This window comes from Coturnix japonica, chromosome 6 (genome assembly GCF_001577835.2).
Source record: "Coturnix japonica isolate 7356 chromosome 6, Coturnix japonica 2.1, whole genome shotgun sequence".
NCBI lineage: Eukaryota > Metazoa > Chordata > Aves > Galliformes > Phasianidae > Coturnix > Coturnix japonica.
The window spans coordinates 24,406,529-24,426,171 of record NC_029521.1 but is presented as its reverse complement, the minus strand read 5'-3'; the positions used below and the strand labels follow the sequence as shown (position 1 = coordinate 24,426,171).

General features: G+C 37.5%; 2 protein-coding genes across 2 annotated transcripts in view; one reads left to right on the top strand and one right to left on the bottom strand.

Moving 5' to 3' along the window:
- Positions 1 to 898: 898 nt before the first annotated feature.
- On the bottom strand, positions 899 to 18,632 carry CASP7 (caspase 7). The gene is made up of 7 exons (XM_015867331.2): positions 18,572 to 18,632; positions 17,735 to 17,847; positions 5,386 to 5,534; positions 4,311 to 4,439; positions 3,667 to 3,842; positions 3,250 to 3,388; positions 899 to 2,526 (listed from the first exon to the last, which is right to left on the bottom strand). The coding sequence occupies exons 2-7, from the start codon at positions 17,845 to 17,847 to the stop codon at positions 2,303 to 2,305; spliced, it is 930 nt and encodes a 309-aa protein (XP_015722817.1). The 5' UTR covers positions 18,572 to 18,632; the 3' UTR covers positions 899 to 2,302.
- Positions 3,323 to 19,643, top strand: part of NRAP (nebulin related anchoring protein) — a 66,305-nt gene continuing 49,984 nt past the window's right edge. Inside the window, exons 1-3 of the mRNA XM_015867290.2 lie at positions 3,323 to 3,423; positions 5,671 to 5,838; positions 18,265 to 18,487. The gene's annotated coding sequence lies outside the window, so the exon portion shown is untranslated. The remainder of the gene's footprint in view (positions 3,424 to 5,670; positions 5,839 to 18,264; positions 18,488 to 19,643) is intronic.

The window sequence follows — 19,643 nt, the reverse complement described above, 5'->3', positions numbered from 1 at the left end:
GGACTATTTGTGAGGCAGCTACAGCGTGGTGAGATGCACATGAACCCTGGCAATGGGACAAAGGTATTTAATGATCCATCTTAATTGCAAGCAATTCTGAATGATGCTGAAGGCCTTTTGCTACACTTGACAGAAGTTGGCCATGTCTACATTTTTGCAGTACTTCTAAGTAAAGATAGATTGGTAATAGTTTTTTTTAATAATTCAAGATTGTTCTCAAACAACCTTTATGAATAAAGAACCGCATGGAGAAGAAGCCTGCTCCTTAACTGTTATACTGTTATATTTCTTGGTATTATTTCATAAACCTCAAGTGCTCTGTTTTGGAACTCTTATTTGCTCCCTTTTTGTTCCCAAGGTTTTGTGGCTTCAGAACCACAACATGCCTGAATGAAAGGGTGATTTCGATGCCAGTGTAACTTTCTTAGCAGAATTAGTTTAGTAAAAATCTACAAATGAACTGCAGTAAAATGTAAGAGCTCAATACTGGAAATGTTGAATTGATAAATTTCTCATGGTAAAACATTTCTGGTAATTCTCCAGTGCTAGAAAATAGTTTAAGATAGAGCTATTTGCAGGAATTAATAAGAATATTTTCATATGAACTGCTAGAGCACTGTACAGTGTAATGTTTACAAACATGTTTTGCACTGGACAAGATTAAGGGCTGGCAAGTCAGGAGATTTCCATTTAAATCTTTTCAATAATTCTGGATTACTCTATGAAAAGATCTGGCCCACTTAACCCATGTGATCAAATGCCAGCTTCCCAAATGACAAAGGAAATCTCATCAGGATAAGGATGCAAAAGACCAACTGCATTTGAGGCTGAGAAAAGTTTTGGGATGCATTTTGGTTGGTTTTCACTTCAGATCAAATGACAAACAGGCAGATGTTCATAGGAAATTTAAAAAAACAGGTCTTTATTGATATTATGTTCAAGACTTCCACAAAACAATAATTTATTTAATTCAAAAAAATTTGACTTATGAAAAAGATATGCCTTACTATGCTACATTTCCTGTAAGAAAATATAATCAATAAAGAGACAACTCAGCACACACCCGTTTTCTTAGATTTAAAAAAATAAAGTGTACATTAACTAGGAAAGGGGTGAATAACCCCATTTACCAGTTATTTACCAATCATTTACCAGTCTAATCAAATCATAAAAATTACTTTTTTGAGCTAGCTATCATATTTAAAAAGAATATAAAAAGTAGAAATATAAGCATCACTGACATAACTCCAAAATACAAAATCAAGACAATATTTTAACTAAAAAGGCACTTCTGGTTTCTGATTCAAGGAAGTATTTCTGGTCTTGGTGAAATTCCTCACGGATAGAAGTAAAATCTAAACGTGTATTTCTTACTGAAATACATAATTCTGTTGTTTCGGTGTTAAATTTTAATGTTTAATAACAAAAGTTAGACATTAACTTTTTGTGGGCTCAAAACTTATGAATCAACATGCAAGCATTCGTATTTCTGCAAGCAGAGAAACTGCACTACTACTGTGTTGGGCAGTTCTCAGCTGTCATTTACAAGGCAAAAATCTTCATAATGTTATTTTAATAAGGTATTATCTAATTAGTTTGCCCACTTTTAGAAAAACCAAAATGAAAATCTTTCTATTTGATACATTTCCATACCATTCAGCTGAATCACCTGCTAATAAAATTAACCTTATGCTAGAATGATAACTAAATTGACTTCCAGATTAAACACAGTGCATCCATTTTTCTTCATTAAGAGTGTTCTAAAATGGAAATAGATTTATTATACTAAGAAGTACCCTTTTAAATAGCTACAATGTCAGTTTCATCTCTGGACATATTGGTTGTATGATGGACTTTAGAAATTTCCAAGGAAGTTACAATACCATGAGATTGTAGTGAAAGAAAAGATGGAGTTTCCTTGATATGGTTTTTTCTTTACAGATTTTACATCCTGTTTTTTTGGAATAAACCTTTTGGGTCAGGTAACTGACTCTCAGAACATCTTCAACACCCATAAATCAAGACAGCTACACTAAGAGAAATCAAAATTATTTGTAATAGAATCATGGAGTTCTATGATTCTAATACAAATGAGAAATCAGCTCTAGGATTGATCCACAGCATTTAGATGGTCTTAAAAATATTGCATATTGTCCATTTGTCAGTTACCCCAGCTTATACAACATGTATATCTAGTATCAACATTTCTGTTATTACAAATTGTGTTACTGCAATTTATAATCAAATGTTCACCCCAAAATTTATCCTGATCTCACATTACTGGCTGTATTAAAATATGCTTTCAGAAGTAAAGTTCCTTAGTGAGCATAGAGACTACGCAAGGAATCTGCTTCTTCTCACTGAAGCGTGGATCATCAGACTGTGATTCAAAATTCGTGGCAACCACATAGTTGACCCGTGTGAGGATCTGCATGATCTCAAGTTGTTTTCCATGTTCATTGAGCACAGAGCACAAAGACTGCACAAACCAAGAGCCTCTTCCAGGATTCCTCCAGGAATAATAACCTTACAGGGAAGAGATTTAAAAAAAAAAAACGTTTTTTTTTCCCTCTTCCTTCTTATGACTTTGTGCTGAACAATGGAACATTAGAGAGAAGTGTAGGAGTTTGTGTGAAAGATTCTGGACAAGCAGTAACTGCACACAAAAACTTCAATTCTTGTTACTCCTGTCACAAATCTTGCTTCACTGACAAGGAAAATAACATGTATGACCTCTCCAACCTTCAGCATACTGAGGTAGCATTCTCTATTTTTTTCATAGAGCTTATTTTTGCAAAAGTTCATGGTATAGCCCATCCTTTTCTTGTATTTAAGTTCCACATAGTAACTAAACTAGCCTATCAAAGGCTGGTATCACCTTCCTCTGCCATCTGTAATGCCTGTGCTTTGTCATCTGCCAGATTTGGGCTTCCTCCCATTTCAGCTCTTGTAAAAGTAGTGGATGGAACAAAATGGCCAAGCATACACCATGCCTTAGCATTTTGTCCATCAGTGAGGGTCAGTCTAGGACACTAGTGGTTGTACTACTGCAGCTGTGATGCATAAGAGAAACAGCCAGTTCTATAAAGATAACATGTTTTATCGGAGTAACTATTATAGATGAAAAATGTTGATTGGCAACTGAAGATAGGATAAATTATTAAGCTTCTTGCCTCTACTACTCCCCCATTTATTTATTTATTTATTCATTTATTCATTTATTTATTTATTTATTTATTTATTTATTACCTGGCACTGTGGAATATGCAAACAGAAAATCTGCTTCTACTGGGATTTTGTATCTAGGATTGGCATCTGTTTCCAGAGTGTCATTTGCAGGTCCAGAGTCAGTTTGTATACCTTCATCAAACTCAGAGCCTCGGCACGCCTGAAACAGCAGTGAAGATGAAGACAACTTGACCAGTAAGGAGAAATGAAGTGTTTTATAAAGTTTTTTTATAAAATTTTTTAATGGATGCAATTTTTAGCAATACTTTGTATGAACGAGAGGCAATAAAGTAGAAAGCAAGGCTACTCAGGGAGACTAAAGAATTTAGCAGAATGCAGTAATTTGGAGACAGAGCCTTTATCCACTTTTGAAGCTACAGACAACCACATAAGTGCCATAACATTTTCCCCACTGCAGAAGAAGGATATAATATTTACCTGAATGAAAAACAATTTGGGTTTGCCTATAAGGCTTTTACATTTGTCTCCTCTGAAGAGTACAGTCAGGTGTTTGATAGCCATAGGTCCATCGGTGCCATAAATGAGGCCTTCTTCCCCATGGCTTAGAAGGATACAGGCAAAACAAGCAGCATCACTGTGATTCTCTTCAGCAGCTACAAATCAAATAATTTTTAGCCAAAAGGAGGCAACATTTTAAATGGAACATAATATTTATCAAACACATCTTTCTGAGACTAAATAAACACTGGGCCTCTACTGGAAGTTATAAAATGGAGTAGATAAATCCACTTATTAAGAATGTGATGAATACCTTGAATAAATGAACATAGAGTTCGACCTGCTTGATTCAATAAGCTGAACTCTTAACTACATGCAGTTATTTTAGTAGATTTGTCATCTACTGTGACAAGAAAACTATACATTTCTGAATTTACACAGGAGGAGGAAGAGTTGTGGGAATTAAGGATAATCTGTTCAGAAATTGAATCTTTCTCTAGAGAAAATTCCATTTCATGGGGCCTAAGCACTCTGTTCTAATCTGACCTGCTCTGTGCAGAGCATTGCTTAGGTGACCTCCAGAGGTCCTTTACACAATAGATTATTCTATTCTAAATTTTTACCTTGTTTCAGTAATGTTTTCATATCCTCACAGCTTCGGTCATTGTATGTGTGAACATCAAAACCTAAGCTTCTGAAACTCTTAGAGAGATCTCCAGCATCTTTATCAGTACCATTGCGTATACCCATTCCTACCAGAAAAGAAATAGTACAGTTGATTGCATGTTACATGACTTAAAATAATTTATATGTCCAAAGGCAACTTTTAGGTTCTTAACTTATTTACAATGAGACATGAGTTTAAAACAATCCTCTGACAATATCCTTGGCATTCTGAACAAACTGTGTTTTGTTTTAATGCAAAGTAATGCAAGGTCCAATGTGAACATGTATTTTATGCTGGAAAATGCTGGTTTATATCCAACATGGGACCTCTGTGGAAAATTCTATCTCCTTTTGGTTATGCAGAGTAACATATGCACAAAGCTCTTCAAGGAATAATTATTCAAAACAATTCCCCATGATACCCTAATAAAGAAAATTGACGTAAATTCTTTGGAATAAGCACTTCATTTAATTTGTAAGCCCAGCTTGTAGAGGGTAAAAAAAGTCTACAAAGTTGGCTATATCACAGATATCTGTCTGCTTCAAAACACTGTACACAATCTGGAACGTGCATCTGACATTGGATTGTGAACAGAGCACAGCAATTGTTATTGTAGTGCAACTATAGCTTTTAGGTGCAGCTCAGAGACAGAGAATTCATAACATGGGCTGCAGATACCAAAGTTCAGGTTTTAACAATGCAGACTTAAATTCTAGGACAGAAGTTGAGTTAAAAGTTGGCAGAACAAGCTGATGTACTTTTTTTAACCACCTACTGCAAAGGAGCTGTAAAGAGCTACTCTAATATAAGGATTAAAGAACAGGAACAAACAGTATGAACAACTGCTTATCAAATAAAGTGAATATAGTCATTAAAATTCCATGTCCTAAAAATAACAGGTTTATTGATTAATGAAAGTATCTGCAATAAGTGTCACTGAATCACAGAATCGAAGAATGGTTTAGGTTGGAAAGGACCTCTGGAGGTCGTGTGGTCCAACCTCCCTTCTCAAGTAAGACAAAGAACGTTACCTGTTTTGTCTTCAAAATTTTTGTTGTTTATAATTATACATTTGCCAACCTTCTTGTAGTTCATATTATACTGGAATGTGGGTGTAACAATTCGGTACTGGTTACTGAGGGTGGACTTTGGTTGTTCTTCTTCTCCATTCTTCTTTTTCCTGTGTGAATCAAATGAAAACACTGTTAATGACCTGTCATGTGAATGTGCTTATTTATTCTAACTCATACCATTGGGGCAGCACTACCTGATGTTTTTATTTCTCTTATATTTTTTTTTCTTTGTATTTCATACAGAGATGTAGAGATATTAACTCATGGCTTAAGTCTCATGATTTCCGTGCAGTATTTGGATACTGATGATGGTAAAATCACTCTTGAGTGAGCTGCAATCAACTGCAATGCGTACAGACCATGACCAAATATCAGGCTGGCAGCAGTCTTTTGCAAACTATGGTTCTAAATGTAAGTACTATTTTAATTTTACTGTAAGTGATTCATGTAAGCCCAGACAGATCTTCCTTAATGACTACTGCAAGCATTACAAGCAGATACAATTTACTATGTGGCATAATGGGATCTGTTTATTGAATCATCCCTAAATTCTCTGAAAGTGATAAAGAGCAGTAGGTATTTTGTACTGATAAAGGTTATAGATATTGACAGCTCATTTGTTAGCGTGGTTTGTCAATCGATAGTTTGAAGCTATGCTAAAAACTAAGTGCCATTCAGTGTGACGTCATCACTATCTCAACCTCATTATAAACAAACAAGAAAATCCTATAGACATTCTCCATTAGTATAACTGTGCAGTGATTTTTCTGCTTTGTGATGGAGTCTTAGATTGAATTAGAAAAAGATGGTGAGATACAGCATGGACTTTACCCAGAAATTTATTCTAAATTAAATACTATAGAATGAATCTGTGATAACCAGCATGCACATCTGAGGTACAAGCATGAGGAACTCAGCAGTGCTTGCTTTTAGAGGTGGACTTTTTTGTCCAGCCAAGTGATTTTTGACATTGAGATGATCTCTACAAGCAGAACTGAAGCCAGTGAAAGCCTTCAAAGGCTCTGATGAAACTTCAGAAATACAAGCAAGCCTTGGAGCAGGCCTGCTTAGAAACAATACTTGGGAAAGAGCAGAAGGTATCAGCATCTTGCTTCCAGTAGTACTCATTGCTGAAGTATAAGAGGAAAACATAACCTATTTTCTCAGCACAACTAGCAGTACTGCAACATTTTAACAAAATTAGATTTGTACCATTAATGTCAATGAAGTACTTTCACTGTTCCCACTTTGACATCTTTCTAGAAAATTACCAAGCTTTTTGCTTCACTAATAGTCCTCACAGATGAGATTGCTGTGGATTGATTAAATGTTGTTTAGGAAATGTACTTTCTTATCTTCCTGACTTAACAATTGTTGTTCTCTAGCAATTGTTGGAGTCTCCAAGTGTCCTATTTTTCATTACTAAAGGGCAAGACTAACTGGAAACCATAATAAAGCATCTCTAGATGATTCATCATGTTCAAATGCCATGGCAATTCAATTTTAAAACAGTTTCTTCTTATCTTTGAGTGTCCTCATGCTCTAAGTGACCAAATTAAATAGCTGCATCTGGCAGGCTTTCTCCATACTCTTTTTTCCCATCATCCTAATGTCATCTCCTCTCTTAGACTTTTAGAAACTGTGAAAGAAGATTTTGAATTATACCTACTTGAGGACTATATTTGATACTCCAAAAGTACATGGTTTTATTCTGGCAAATCACAAATATTGGTATTCTCCCTGCATACTGCTTCTTGAGGGCTCTGAGAGCAATAATTAAATATGCTTTGCCTCAAGAAAAGATTTTAACCATTTTAAAGAGTTATCCGCAGCTGCATGATGTTATGGATGCATGATGGGTTTCAAAGAGATCACAGATTCTTATTTTGGCCTAAAATTCCCCCTAGTCCAACATCACAAAGACAACTCTTGGGAAAAAAGAAAAGGGAAAAAGAAAATTCAAAACAAGAAGTGAGCACTCAGGTCAGTGAAGAGACTAATTTCCTCAGTCCATGCCCTATTCAAGTTTCTACAAATGTATCCACCTTCACTGACTTCCTGAATATGCTGTATGACTATCCGTGGATGTTACACATACTCAGATGTTTTCAAGGGACAAATGACACAAGGGACAATAGACACAAATTTCTATTGATGTTCAATCCATGAACAGTCCTGAACACCTGGGATAGATCTACCTACATGGTGCAATATCATATTTACACTGCTGGAAATGATCTAATTCGAGACAAGTCACGCAGTCACATTACCCAACAAAGATCTTTGCTGAAAATAGCAGCTGGGGTTAAGTGGCACAGTAAAGCAGCCACACAACTTCTCTGAAACCACTTAACTTCCGAGTTCAATAGTTTGCACTCATTCATGCAGAAATTCTCAGGACTTTAAGAGATATAGCTACTGCTGGTATTCCCAAAAGCATGCCAGAAGCTCTATGCAGTTCAACATCAAAGGTCACAGACAAGCCTTGCCAGTGAAACAGTCCACATGAATCCATCCTTTAATTTCCCCATTCCTTCACAAAGGATACTATGGTTTTGTTCTAGTGATTGCTTCCAAGCTTAACAGGATAATCAGATAATAAGCAACCACAGCGTATCTTGTGGGGTTACGCCTGTCGTTCCTTTACTGGCAGACAACAAAACAGTTCCAGAAATCTTTTGGTATCTGTCCAAATTGAATGAATAAGAAAGCAAAGGTTGTGCTGTACACTTATCCCACACTGCAATTCAGGGAGAATTTTTTTTTTTATTTATTTATTTATTTTTTTTTTAGGATTTTATTTGCTGTGCCAAAATAGGGCAATTTGGGAATTGCCTGAGTGGCTTAAGCTGACAGTTTGAGGTTCCAATCTTCAGTTTAAACAAATTAAATCATACCTTGTAATAATGACTAATAATGTAATAAAAATGTACTAATCAGTCCTAAAGGGAAATTCCTTGTCAGTGACAGGCTGTCTTATGACTGAAAGCATAAAGCTTTCTAGACAAATTGTGATTTTCTAAGCTTTGAACTGGACACATTAACATAAATGTTTACCACCGTTGTTCTCTAAGCTTTCTAATCACAGTGATTTCTGAGAGCATTTCCATGAGTTAATTATGTGCTTTTATAAACTGTTGTCAACTATCTGCTCTTAGTTTTATTTCTTTCTGCTTCTCTGATATCCAGTGTCTAATTTCCCTGTTTTTTTGGATTCAAACTTGTCCAGTCTAAATAGAAACTTATATTTTACAACTGTTCCCTCTTCTTTTAGTTTTTAACCACAGCCATGCTTTAATTCCTCACTCCACTAGTGGTCACTCTGGTCTCTTTCCTTAGACAGAAACATTCTTCAATCAGCGCTCTCACATATTTCATGTTCTCACCTTTCAGCTGAGAGTTCAGAAAAATCAAAACTCCACTCTGGCACCCTCAAATAACTTGCACATTTTCCTGCTTATTCTTACAGTGCTCCTAAATCTGGGGCATAGGCCTGACAGTGGCATGCCTGACAGGAACATGACCTTATCAAGTCTATGCTCAGTCAGTGTCAGCCCTGGGGAAAAAACATCATTATCAGCTTCTCACAATTCAAATATGAAATGAAAGTTTCCCATAGCATTTATCTCTGTGTTGCTGAGCTTTTAAATAGCAAAAGCCAAATTTCTCATCGTTGTGACTGACTAAAATCCTGTCAGTGTTAATGGAGACACATTCATTTGCACCAATAGGAGCTCAGATCTTGACCGTCTAAAGAACTGATAGTTACCACAACAAACTTTTTTCTGTTATGCTTTGGGTAAATAATGATTTCAATATGCAAAGGTATCAGAATTTAAGGATAAAAACACCCCTGTTAACTACTAAGTATACTTAAAGATTGTTTTCAAGAAAATGAAAACTTTACAATTTTATTGAAAATAGTGTCTCTGAGCAGTCCCAATTTCTTCTGCTTTGGCTTCCTTTCTTCTAGCATCACTCTGTGCTATCTTTGCTACCATGGAGAGTTATGACACACAGCAGTGTACTATGAATCCTTTACCAGGAAAGCTTCCAGTCTCTCATCATCTCTTCTGATTATTTTCAAGCAAAGCACAGTATTTCCATGGAGGTCTTCAGCTTCCATTCCATTCCATAATTAATGTCAACTATGAAGTCCGGTAACCTCAGTCATTGCGCAAGGTGTTAAAGGCAGTAAACATAAATCTTTTTAAATGCCTGTCTGCTGTAATATATGGACTCCCCTTGGAACGGCAGCAGCATGACACAGATTAAAGTCTCAGGAGAGAGGAGTGGATTAAAGAAAAACATGAAAAAAAAGCAATCTCTAGGGTAGAAACTATTACACCAATCCATTTACTGAACCTGAAAATTAAAAGCAATTAAAAAAGAGTCTGATAGAAACTTACAGACAACAGGTGTTATGTTTTTTGGGTTTTTTTTTGGTTTTTTTTTTCTGGAAATATGAGTGTGTCTGCCTTAAAAGCAAGCAATTCAGTGACACCTAGAAACACCCAGGGAAGAAACAAGGCTCTTCATAAAACAAACGTCATTTAAATAGGCAAACAGAGGATTACAGGAATAAAACGAATTTTGAGATAAAGGGACCTTTTCATATCCTCATAGGATATGAAAAGAGGGACCTTTTCATCCTATTCACATCCTATGAGGATATGAAAAGGTCCCTCTTTGTTTTCCCTGTAGTGATTTTAATTCCTTTACATGCTCCATTAGGATGATGGGCAGTTGTATCTTTTTTTAATACCTTGTTAAAAGGTTTCTATAGAAAGAAAAATTGGTTTGTCTTATAAAACACGCTTTTACAGAACGCATTGTCTCAGCATTGCTTCTGGAATCCCCAGACCTTTTGGCACTGGAGAAGAGACTGATTCTTCTTATTATAGGGTTGTCAGCCTTCAAGTCCAGGCAACAACCTACAGAGCTTACATGCACTTCATGCTGTGGGACAGAAGATATCATAACACATCAGTGCTCTTTATTCTACTGCTAAACACTTAGATGTCCCCTCATTATTTTTACTTTCTGAGGAAGTTACCGGGGAACAGAATGCATGAATTAGACAAATCAAAGTTCAGTATTTAATTCTATGTTTTTTACTCTAGTCTCAATAATCAGTGGTTATTCATGTCTGTTGCTTTCTGATGAATGTGTGTGGATATGCCTTGCTCCTGTACAACCTTCTCTCCAAACTGTCACCTTTAATACTTCTATGCAGCTTTAATACTTTTATCCAGTCTAATTTCACCACACACAGTACACCTCTAATTACTGTACACACTCCCCTCTTTGAATTTATTTTTCTCTTGAAATCTATTGGTAATAACAAGCACATGACACTTGTTAAACCTGACTAGAGCTTTTTAGATCTTAAGTTCTTTAAGGCAGACTCTTTGTTCTTTGTCAGATTTGTTTTGGTAAAATGTCAAGTAGGTTTAGAGCTGCATGCAAATAATAGATTATCCTGTTGACTTTTCCCATTAATACTGCATCAAGTTGGCAGAACAGCAATGTTTCTGGACAAGATGATTGTACCACTATTTGAAGCATCTTTTATAAAATGATTATTCTTTTACAGTTAATAACCAAAAAGCATAAGTTATATGGGATAAGGACTAAGCATTAGCCATAAATGCTAGCCCAAATACTAAAACTGTATTCCATTGTGCCTGATTATGTGATTCTGGGTCACATGTTAACAGTGCTACATGCTAGAATACAAAGTGAAATCTACTTTAAATACTAATAGGAACCATACTGGCTTTTGAGAGAACTCCATTCTGCTTGTGACACACAGTAGGCTCTCAGACTTTTTCTCTTGAATATATTACAGTAGCATGTGTGATTTCCATCTATTTAGCACCTAAAAAGTAAAAAGTTCACCTAAAAGCACTTATCCCTCATTTCACCTATACTGTTTACTATGGCAGGGAGATTACACAAACAGAATGAAAACCTAACTAGCAATTTCAAAAACAATAGCAAACCTAAACAACACTATACAAAAAGCTTTTTGGTGCCATTTTAGTTGCAGGCTCTCCTCCAATTAGGAGAGGGGGAAATCTTTCTAGGAACTTGGAAAACAGAGAAACCAATTCAGGACAACTAGAAATTAACTGTTAAGAAAAGGAGTTGAGATGTTTGAAAGAAGTAGCTTCAGGCTACAACTTTTGGTGTCCTTTGTACATTATAGTTATTCTTGGATTTCTAAAATATATCTAAATATATCATAGAGTCATCAAATCAAGTAGGTTGGAAAAGACCTTCCAGGTCATCAAGTCCAACCATCAACCAGACCTACTGAGTCCCATCACTAAATCATGTCCCTTAGTGCCAAATATCCCACCATCCTTTCTAATTCTGTGATAGCGATGGCATTAACATAACAAAATCAAAATAACAGCTGCAGTTTTATTCATTACATATCCATGAACAAGATGGAGCGCACTGGTGCTAAGACAGTTCCACTGCATGAAAATGTTTCAACAAAGTTTATTACATCTAATACCACCCACATTTCTCAACCATTTAAAAAAAAAAAAAAGACAGGAAGAAAAGAATCAGGTACCAGCATCCTTTTCTTTGGGCACCTGATATTATGTGGATGATTTGCAGCCTGCATGACAATTCTGTGGTGTGACACCTGCAGTTGACCAAAACTGGGTAAATTCTAGATTCTTAGTGATCAATTTGCAATTCAGCTTCCTAATTAATTTCCTGCATGGCTCGGTATGCCATATAATATTCAAATACCATTCAAAAGGTACAATTTTACCAAAAATAATGTTGCTTGTTGAAAGGCTTTCTGCTCATTCTGGAAAAGCTGAGCACATCCACCTTTCATGGGTGTTCTGGAAACTGAAACCTTGAATGATCATATCCTAAATAATAGATATAGGCAATTTGCAAGTATGCAGTTAAAAAAATTAATAAAAAGCCTCTTTTATCTGTCATAAGTACTATGAACAGTTAACAGGTATATATAACACTATACAGGCTGCTTGGAATATGACTGAAAATAAAGCAAAACCCCCAAATAATATATCTAGGAGTACACTCTACCTAGGTTTACCAATTGCAAAATGCCAGAAGAATTATAATTAGCAACTAAACTCCTTTAGGGTGCTCATTCATGAGGTTCCCAAATGGGTGGCAGAGAAGGAAGGAGGTAAATAACTTTCCACAGTACCTTGGCTCATCATCAAATGGCACTCCACACTGCATCTGAAAACAGCTTCAGCTTGTGCTCAAGAGCAAGTCTAATCCTCTTTGCTAATGCTAGGAGCCCACCATGCTCGGGGCTACATTGGAACGTGAAACAGGATGCCCTGTGCTCAGGCCCAAAGATTCGCATGTGTCAGCAGTGGGTCACACTGGACTTTTCTATGGGGCTATTCAAACCCTCACAGCTATCGTCCTGCAAACAGAGGTCATGCAGGCCTGATCTACCTTTGCTGACAAGTGGAAAACACACTCTGATTCTATCACTGTTCATATATAAGAGTGTAGGAAAACAGAGCAGATCTTGAGATGGAGGTGACACAGCAAGCTTTACTTTTTAATACAGCTCCTTGCCTTCTTTCAGAACTGGATCCAGCCATCACTACAATATTTACACAGTGGATGCTTCTAAGAAAACGATGCAGATCAATGTACATAGTTCACAAGACTTCTTTTGTATCTTAATTCACAGAACTATTTCCCACATATTTACTCTTATACAGTTTTGGATTATTAAAAAAATACGGCTTAATTGGTTGTGGTTCCTTTAAAAGGTTAAATATTAAAACATATTATAGCTTTTCTCCAAATTTTGAGTGCTGACAGCACAGAGTTCATTGCAGTGAAGGAAGTAAGTTACTACAATAAAAAGGAATTAAGCTACTTGACTCACTATTGCAATTGCTCCAGATACAGTTCAAAAACAATCCAGTGTTTGCTGTGCTTCACATGACGAAGTCTCCAAGGAGACTGGAAGCAAATGCTAACTGAATTAATGACTCCTTATACTTTAGGTGCTATTTCAAGATATTGGGCATTTCCTACATGGTACATTCAATAATTGTCCAAGGTAAAGTACATGCGCTGTGCACCATTTTAACTGTTTACTCTGCCTGTGGTGTTCTGTAGAAATTGAGATCTAGGTCTAACAAAAATGATCATAACAAAACTGAAAGCTCCCAGCTTAAGAATGAGTAACAGAAAGGAACACCTCTGTTGTACCAAGTCTGTTAAAATCTCTTTTACTCTATTTATAGGAATTAACATTAGTAGACAAGGGTTGCCAGAACCCATTACTTCTGAAAGTTCATTACTTTGGAGGACATATGCTGGTATTTAGCTTGGGAAAAGCAGAACCCCAAGCAAGTTAAAATGCAATTGCACTAAACTTCAGGGTGAAGATAGTAAAAGGAAAGATCATCACTTATTTACAGGATTAAATAATACACTCAGTGATTTGCTTAGAGATATAAAGGAAACCTGTGGCTGAACCAGGAGTTCCGTTCAGGTTCAGCCTAGATCATAACTTCAGATTCTTTGGCTGTTACTCATTAAGTAATTTACTTATTATATACAATATTGGGATGAAAGAGATACAGCAGTATTTGTTTTTGAAAGGTTTGTAATATTCTGTGGTTGGTAAAACTGCTACAACTGCGTTTTAGAATCTAAATGTGTAAAAAGTTATGTTGAAAAGATGAAGGGTCACTGAAAGCATCATCTGAATGTGAACGTATTAGTTTCAAATCAGGAGTAGCTGGTGTAGAAGCAAATACAGTTACTTCATAAACATTAAACCAAACACAAAGAAATTGCTGGTCATCAAACATTGTGCTTCCTTATTTTTGTGCCCTGTAACCTAAACGAACACCATATAAGTGGAAAAAAACCAAAAACATCCCTATGTTTCTTCTGAATCTAATTACTAATTGTATGGTAACTGTTGAATAACAGAATTGAGCACCTGGGGAAGGGACCCAGTCAGCCCAAGGAGTGCAGGTGAAGGCAATTCAGCTGCTTGAACAGAAAGGGTAGAGCCTGGCTGCACCTGTCTTAGACCTCATTTAAGGGCTGACTGCCACTGGGGTAGGATTCCTGGTTGGAGATCCATTCCTTGTAGAGTTTTACCTGCAATCCTAAATCTTCAGAGATGGGTGAGCACTTCTTTTTTCTTTGTAATGCCTTTCTGTTGTACTAGTCCCTTTGTCATTACATCTCCTATATCACCATTCCATCACATTGCTCTCTCTGATTGTTACAGAGGCTTACAGACTTTGGATATTTAATTGGTAGGCATCATAACTCTTGAACTATCACAGTAAGATATGCACTGATGTTTCTAGAAAGCTCCTGTATTAATTAGAATAAAGCCTCAAACTTTATGGTGGCCTGGTTTGGTAGCAATAAATAACTTTCAATGTCTTAAAAAGCTGAAGGACTCTTAATGAGCATATGTGGGTGTACCCCACTGGGCTCATAGAGATTTTGTTACGTGTTTTTTACTTTGAAGATACTACAAAATCACACAGTTTCAATGGTAAACAGGTATTTGTAATTCTTAAATAGATATTTAAACAATATCTTCCCTTTCCAAGTAAGGGGGATATCAGCTGCAAAACAGACAGGAGAGCTGCAGTGAATAAAAGTAACCAAAGGACAAAGGGTTCTATATAATTAATAAGTATACAGCTGGTATATTGATACTACTAACAACTAACTTCTGCGTTATACTTCTTCACTGAAGTTCACAGTCCCGATTAGTGGATGTGTGAGTGCTAACATACCAAACCTTGGGGATTTTCAGATGCAGCTTTAAAAACAAAATTCCCAGCTCAGTATTTAATTTACCACGTCTTTTAAAATCCTGTTTTACTCAAGGTCGCCGTAGTGCATCTTGCCGTCTCTGCCTTTCTGGAAAGTAGCTTCTTTGGAAGTCTTCCTAAGTTAGTCTTCTGCGGTTTTGTAGTAAACAAAAGTAAAGCCCTTCTGCCATCTAGTGGCTGCGAATGCCAACAACCGTCTAACGATCCCAAACTCTTTACTCCCCTAAATGCTTACTTAACCACTTAGAATCATAGAATGGCCTGGGTTGAAAAGGACTATAATGATTATCTAGTTTCAGCTCCTCTGCTCTGAGCAGGGTCGCCAACCACCAGACCAGGCTGCCCAGAGCCACTTTCCTTGAAAATACTGCACGGATGATAGAAATTAAGTCAGTAAAACAAAACTGTAGTCAATCTAAAGCTTTCTAGACACTGTTTTCTTCACGAGTATTAAGTTTACATTGTCAGAATGGAGGCTTGGCGATCAAGTCACAGAGCTGTTCAGGTCCAATTAAAAGCAAACCAAGCCCAGTATCTGGTACTGACCATTAATGAGTTTTAAAAGAACAAATTAAAGAAATTCAGTCCAGAATATACTCTCACAGAAATCTGATTTAGGGACATCTCATATCAAAGGTTTTAATGTTAATATTCCCAGCGAATTTTTCTTCCACATACTCATCTGGGTTTTTCTGAATTCATCTAAGTATCAACATATGTATATCCTGTGACTAAAATTTTACATCTGTGTTCTGTACTATGGGGAAAATTGTGTCTGACTGATTGTTTTAATCTCACTCTATAAACTTTTCATTGGATGTCCCTTGTATTTTTTTTTGTGAGGCTCGATGAGCAATCATTCACCATCCACTTTCTCCTTTGTGACTGCCACTGGTTTTGGTCATAAACCGTCTTCCTTTATCCTCTCACATTCCTTTTCTATATTCCTGCAGGCCAGAGAGTATCTATAAGATAATGACCTTATCAGTGTACTTGGATTTTTAACATCTCATTCCACTTCAGGCTAACATAACTTTTGCCAAGCAGCCCTGATAGATTATTTCAGACTCAATAATTTCCTACAAAACCTCTATTGAAAAATCTCAAACTTTTCCTATTCAATCTTTTATTCTGTCTTTATTTTATGAGTTCCTTTTTATTTCTAGCAAAAGAGGTTTCAAACTTGTATCTTCAAGGATTTCCCAAAAGATGAATGTCTCAAACTGATGAACAGCCAAATTACTTGAAATTTTTCTTATATTTAAAAAAAAAAACAAAGCGATAGAAATGCTGATTCTTGCTTTTCCTTCAGGAATAATCAACTTGGAGTTGCATAATTGAGTAACGACATTAGCATATCACTTCTTTAGAAGATGTCATATTTTAAGACATACATCTTATAAATTTTAAAAGAAAACTTGGAAAAATGCTTGAAGTTTTAGAAACAAATGTTATGTTGTCTGTCTTGTATCATGTGCATTTGTGATAGTTAAAAATACACATCTGAAAATGCATTTGAGGAATAGGAAAATGATAGACAAAAAAAATTCTGTGCTTTGCTTTAGGGCACACCAAAAGTCATGTAAGACAAAGGCAGCTTCACTTCTCTCACATATCTCCCAGATGTTACACCCATCACATCCCTATAATACACTACAAAGATGAAATGATATTCTTCAAGTGCTTCCTCTGAATTATCCACACTGAAGTGAACAATACATGTCCAACAATAAAAAATTAAACCTCTGTAAATACAAGTATTTGTAATAAACACCTGTACTAACATATTGTAAGTTTACCCCATTAATTAGTATTTTCTGATCTTCAACAGCATTTGTTAATTTTGCATGTTCGTTGTTTAGCTGTTGCATTTTCAGCCACATTCATCTAGTGTTTTACAGACAATGAGCACATTGTTCTTGCTGCCTGTACATTTAATGAAAGTAAAATTATGCTTCAGTGAGTCTACTAGGCTAAAATGAAAGGCTTTTAATTTATTCTGTAATGGGTTACATCTCTAGACTCAGTGAGGCTTCTTTGTGCTACGGTCTAGATGGTGCATCCAGGCTTTAAACTAACTTAAATAGTCAGCAGGGGATTCCAACGATGTGAGAGATTAGCTGAGCTGAATGCAGTAAAATAGATAATTAATGGCATATTTCATTCCCAGCTCCACGAAAGGGCAATGTTTAAGATGAGGGGCTACAACTGACACTAAATGAACTTAGTGGTCTCTTGACTACCAAGTAAGCTGATGGGAGATATTATGGGTCTCTAAATCAGAGCAATGCAAGGGCTGTTCAGCTTTAGGGTACAGATTAAATATGTTAGAACTTATACAACACTGAGTGCCTATCAGACACTCTTTGATGCTCTGGGCATGGCAAACTGAACACTGCAATCCCATTTGAAGGGCAGTATCACAGCTGACAAAAAGAAAAACAGAAATGGATGTAGTAACTTACTTTGCAAAAAGTGAGAGTCTGCTACTCCTGTCTGGTTTCGCATCAACTATATCATCTTGATCTCCATTACTTCTCTCTTCAGAGGAACGATCAGCACACTGATCTCCTGACATCTATAAATCAAGTACAAGAACGTAAGCATCTCTCAGTGAGTGCTATTATTTCAGTATTTCCTAAATAAAGCTGTTAAATGGACGCATGGGGTTGCCAGTTTATGTCCTGTGGTCCTTAACCAAGAGCGGCTATAGATTTCTGGTGCTGCATTAAAGTGGTACGATACATGCGTGGCCATCTCTGTTCTGCCTTGTGGTGAATGCCAAAAAGTCTGACACTACTCCAAACAAGGCAGATAAGAACAGAAGTAAAAGTCACGTTATGATCTTACAACTAATTGCCAGAAGATTCTTCATTATCTGGAAAGAAGTGCGTTTGGAAGGAAGTAGATACATGCAAATAGGCTTAAAAGGAACTCTATCATCTTCCAAGGATATGATCTTAATTTTCAATTTCTGTTTGGTCTATATCAACAGCGTACAGTCCTTAGGAAAAAAGCAAGTGCTTCTTGGAAATGAAGTTGCAACACAGGAAGGAAGGAAAGTGTGCAGGCCACGGGCAGAAGGAGAAGATGCCCCAGCGAAGCGGTCCCACCTACGCAGGTGGAGGAAATCAGCGCCATCGATTGCAAATAATACAAGGAAATGGCTGTGCAGCCACGCGAAGGGTCGGACCGCTTCCAGCCCTCTGCAGCGCGAGGTAGGGGGACAGTGGGAGGGAGCGGGGCGGAATAGAGCAAAGCCCGAGGGACCCGAAGGGCAGGGGACTGGCAGCGGGGCTTGCCTTAACGCTGGGCTCCGGAGAGACGGAAGCGAAAGCAAAAGCGAAAGCAGAAGGTGGGGCCTGCGGGCAGAGAGCGGGGCGGGGTCTGTCCTTGTCCCGGTGCGCTCCGCCCGGTGGCCGGGCGTGCCGGCTGTCCCGGGGCTGTGGGGCTTAGTGTCCCCCTTCTTTCATCTTCATCCCAAAGATGAGAAAATTGCTGCTTTTTAACAGCAACGTTCCGACACACCCCCTCGAAAGAGGAACCTGAAGTTTCATGGTGACACGAGATTGTCTAGATCTAAGGAAATTTTTTCCCTTATATAAACTTCAGTGGCATTTCCTTATCTTTCCAATTATTCACTGTGTTGCATCTCCGCTAATTGTGATACCCCACTGTGTAGCCGTTGCATCGGACCCAGCAGTTCAGTGCATGGGCTGGAGATTGGCACAGTCTTGCTAATTACTCCTGGATACGGGCTCCGATCCTGCAAAATCACACACCTACCCAGCGGCGTGCGGTGTTTAACATTCGCTACCTGAAGAGATTCACATCAAAGCGACATTTTTCAGTGTAACTGCCTCATAATTGGCACAAAACACAGGCTTTGTAACAAACAGCCTTTTGCTTCTCGACAGGTCACCGCTTCGATGTGAGCGAGCAGTGTCTGAGCTGCGCATGGCTCTCGCCAAGCTTCTGTGTGCTGCTGCAGGGCCGAGCTCCGCTCTGTGGGATTATGCCTGTAGCTCCTGGTTGGAGACAGAGCCAAAGCTTGCTGCTGAAAATTAAGCTCTAACAGAGTCCCATGGCTCCTCTCACGCCATCTGTTAGCTGCTTCTTTTCTAGAAGCCAGCTCCATTTCCAAATCTGTAATAGATCTTTAAGGACAACAGAGGAACTAGAAATGTAATGGATCTTCAAGTAAATGTGTGGAGAGGTGAGGTGGGAGAGAGTTGTAGAACCATAGAATGGCTTAGGTTGGAAAGAACATTGAGTTCCAAACCCCCTGCCATCGGCATGTTTACCCCCCACCAGCCATGCTGCCCAGGGCTCCAACCAACCTGACCCTGATGCCTCTAGGGATGGGGCATGCAC